Source organism: Myotis davidii, unplaced genomic scaffold (assembly GCF_000327345.1).
Source record: "Myotis davidii unplaced genomic scaffold, ASM32734v1 scaffold1593, whole genome shotgun sequence".
NCBI lineage: Eukaryota > Metazoa > Chordata > Mammalia > Chiroptera > Vespertilionidae > Myotis > Myotis davidii.
Window position 1 is genome coordinate 126715 of NW_006284711.1, and position 2560 is coordinate 129274.

The following is a 2560-nucleotide window of genomic DNA, read 5'->3' on the forward strand; positions in this document are numbered from 1 at the left end:
GCCACACTCGCAGGTGTAGGGCTTCTCCCCAGTGTGAGTTCTCCGGTGCACCTGAAGATGCTGTCTCCGGCTGAAGCTTTTCCAGCAGTCCCCACACTTGTAGGGCTTCTCCCCCGTGTGACTCCGCTGGTGGACCTCAAGGTGGTGCCTCTGACTGAAGGTTTTCCAGCACTCACTGCAGACATAGGGTCTCTTTCCCAGGTGGGTTCTCTGGTGCTTCATGAGGTACTCTCTCAGAGTAAACCCTTTCCCACACTCAACACAGCCATAGGATTTTTCTTCTTCATGGGTTCGCTGGTGTCTTACGAGATTTGAGCTCCGACTGAAGCCTTTTCCACACTCAGGGCACTGAAAAGGCTTCCAGAAGGAGCTGTGAGTCTTGAGGTCATCAGGTACAGGTAGGATGCCATGCTGGGGAGGAGGAGGCCCTGGCATGTTTCCCACAGAATTACCAGGCTCCTGCTCACAGGTTCTTCCAAGCTCAGGGCTCTGGAGAGCAGCTTCCCCAAACCTCTCTGAGGTCCCCTGAGCAAGCGTCCCCTTGAGGTCTGCCTGCTGGATTTTGGCCTCTTTTTCCTTGCTCCCAATGCCTATAGGACAAAGGAGATACATACTGATTCTGTAACAGCAATGAAAGTAAATTTATGTTAATGCAGAATGGTATGGTACAGCCACTGTGGAAAACAGTATGGAGTTTCCTCAAAAAATTAAAAATGAAACTGCCTTTTGACCCAGCAATCCCACTTCTGGGTATATATCCTAAGAATCCCGAAACACCAATCAGAAAGGATATATGCACCCCTATGTTCACAGAAATGTTATTTACAATAGTGAAGATCTGGAAACAACACAAACGTCCACCAGTGGAAGAGTGGACAAAAAGGCTGTGATACATTTACACAACGGACTGCTACTCGGCTGTAAAAAAGGAACACTCACCCTTTGTGACCTCACGATGGACCTGAAGATTATTATGCTAAACAAAATAAGCCAATCAGAGAGAGACAAATACCTATAATTTCACTAGTGTGTGGAATCTAATGAACAAAATAAACTGACGAATAAAACAGAACCAGAGGCATGGATACATGGAACAGACTGACAAATGTCAGAGTGAAGGGGGATGGTGGGGACTCCATAAAAGAAGATGAAGAGATGAGACAAAGAACTTATGTGCACAGCCCATGGGCAAAGACAACTGTGGTGAAGGCTGGGGGGAGGGAGAATGTGAGGCATCTGTAATTTTTAAAAAAGATTAATTTATGTTAGAACTAATTCTTTCTTTTTTTCAATTGACCACTAACCTCAATATGTTTTATATTCTTTGACCCTAAAGCCAGACTTTCCTTTACTTCTTTCCACCTGTCATGGACTGAATGTCTGTGTGTCCCCCACCCCCACCCCAAATTCACAGGTTAAAGCCCTAAGCCCAATATGTTGCTATAAGAAGTGGGGAGAAACCAGAGCTTCTCTGAACAAACACAGAGGTCATGTGGCCAAGATCCCTCATAGTGAGACTAATCCTTATAAAAAAGAGGAAGATATACAGATCTCTCTTCTCCCCTCCCACTCCCTCTCTCTGCCAAGAGGACAGTCAAGAAGGGTGCTGTCTGCAAGCCAGGAAGCCAGCAAGGTGTCTGCTGACACCTTGATCTTGGGACTTCCCAGCCCCCAGAACTGTGAGAAATAAATGTCCATTGTTTAAATCACCCAGTCTTTTTTTTTTAAGATTTATATTTAGTTGCTTTTTTAAAATAATTCTTTATTGTTGGAAGTATTCCATATGTCCCCATTTTTCCCACATTGACCCCCTCCGGCCCACTCACCCCCACCCGCCCATGCCCTCACCACCTCATTGTCTGTGTCTAGGGCCATACATATATGCATACAAGGTCCTTGGTTGATTACCTCCCTCCTCCCCCTACCTCCCCTCCCCGCTACCCCTGCTTCCATCCAAGATTCTACACTCTGTTCCATGCTTCCATGTCTCTTGATCTACTCTGTTCATCAGTTTATTTTGTTACTTAGATTCTACATATGAGTGAGATCATATGATACTTGTCTTTCTCTGACTGACTTATTTCACTTAGCATGATACTCTCCAGGTCCCTCCATGCTGTCTCAAAGGGTAAGAGAGTCTTCTTTTTCACTGCTGCATACTATTCCATGGTATAAATGTACTACAGCTTTTTTATCCACTCATCTCATCCAGTCTTTAGTATTCTGGTGTAGCAGCCTGAACTAAAATAACTTCCATGCCTTTTCACAGAGTAGTCTACCAAATTTTAATGTCTTCTCACTTAACTTTCTAATTCAGATATTTTCATTTCCTTCAAAATCTAATTCAACGATTTCCTCTAAAAAAAACACACCCGCCGAAACCGGTTTGGCTCAGTGGATAGAGCGTCAGCCTGCGGACTGAAAGGTCCCAGGTTCGATTCCGGTCAGGGGCATGTACCTTGGTTGTGGGGACATCCTCAGTGGGGAGTGTGCAGGAGGCAGCTGGTCGATGTTTCTCTCTCATCGATGTTTCTAACTATCTCTCTTCTTTCCTCTCTGT

The 2560-nt window shown here is 45.1% G+C and overlaps 1 protein-coding gene across 1 annotated transcript in view; it reads right to left on the reverse strand.

Annotated features, from left to right (window-relative positions):
• The window catches only part of ZSCAN25 (zinc finger and SCAN domain containing 25), a 16678-nt gene that overhangs the window by 1995 nt on the left and 12123 nt on the right, over positions 1-2560 (reverse strand). The window contains exon 7 of the mRNA XM_015557350.1: positions 3-590. Within this exon, the coding sequence (XP_015412836.1) occupies positions 3-590 (588 nt within the window). The remainder of the gene's footprint in view (positions 1-2; positions 591-2560) is intronic.